This window comes from Entamoeba dispar, genomic scaffold (assembly GCF_000209125.1).
Source record: "Entamoeba dispar SAW760 scf_1105229461739 genomic scaffold, whole genome shotgun sequence".
Classification (NCBI taxonomy): Eukaryota; Evosea; order Mastigamoebida; family Endamoebidae; genus Entamoeba; species Entamoeba dispar.
In genome coordinates this window covers 1-1,176 of record NW_001854843.1, presented here as the reverse complement: position 1 = coordinate 1,176, position 1,176 = coordinate 1, and the positions used below count along the sequence as shown (strand labels likewise).

The 1,176-nt window shown below is 26.9% G+C and overlaps 1 protein-coding gene across 1 annotated transcript in view; it reads right to left on the bottom strand.

Annotated features, from left to right (window-relative positions):
• Nucleotides 1-1,149, bottom strand: part of EDI_227370 (uncharacterized protein) — a gene marked incomplete at both ends in the record, with an annotated part of 1,263 nt that extends 114 nt beyond the window's left edge. Inside the window, one exon of the mRNA XM_001733400.1 lies at nucleotides 1-1,149. This exon is cut by the window's left edge and continues 114 nt beyond it. Coding sequence (XP_001733452.1) covers nucleotides 1-1,149 — 1,149 coding nt within the window.
• Nucleotides 1,150-1,176: the final 27 nt, after the last annotated feature.

Below are 1,176 nucleotides of genomic sequence, written 5' to 3'. Positions count from 1 at the left end.
TTGAGTGTAACTTTCTTTTAATTTGTTTTGGTTAAATAATGAAAGACAATGATAATAATTCTTATAGCATTGCCAACTTGATATTTGCCAATTTTTAGGATTTGGTTTTTTCTTTTCCATATAAATTAATTTAGAATATTCTGTCATAACAATATCTAATTTTCCATTTGAGTCAATATGTTCATTTCCAAGAGAAAATTGACCTAAATGTTTTTCTATTTCATTAATGTTTTCAATAATTTCTGCAACAATTAACTTATATTTCTCTTCTCTAGCATAATCTAATAACTCTTTATACATCATTCTATTAGCAATTTTTTTATTGGAAATCATTTTGTTACAATGACTTACTGCTTTCTGAATAATATTCATTCGTTCTACAATTCCTTTGTTTTTACTATCTCTATAACTTTTCATAACATCTCTCATAAGGTCATCAGGAATAGAGAAAAGTTGAGCTTCTCCATCAACAACTTTCCACTTTTCAATTTCTTTAAGTTCTTCTTCTTCTTTAATTTCTTTACCTTCATCTTTGCATACTCTGATTTTAGCATTAGCATCATCTACAATATCTCTAAAGATAATTTTACTTTCTTCACTCATCTCTTCATCAATGTACCCAATGATAGTAATACTTTTAAAATAATACTTTAATGCGTCTTCATATTGGTGATCTTCAAATGCTACCATTCCTTTCATATACATAGTATATGCTGTAATTTCTCTTTGTGTTCTTTTATTACATCCTTTCATTAATCCAATAAATTCTTCACAATATTTTTTCATTTTATGAAGTCTTCTTTTTTGGTGATGACCTTTTCTTGCTTCAGTTTCATCAACGGGTTGAAGTTCGTTAGAATATGCCCAACACCTTTCTACTTTTAATAAAGGAATCATTAAACATTCTGAAGTTTTCATATGTTCAGCAATCAACTTTAATTGTTTAAATTGTTTCTTTTCCCATTTATTGATCAATTGGACTTTTTGTCTTATTCTCTTAATTCTACGTGAACAAAATCTTCTATATCTTGTATAATCATCATGTTTTAATCCATTAACTTGTCTCCAATTGAATATTGTTTCGAAAAGACAAAGATTTAATCCTTTATCAAGTTTAGTTGTGAGTTTTTTGTATTTAATTTCACTCATTCACTATGTTTTCCATTATTCCAGTTC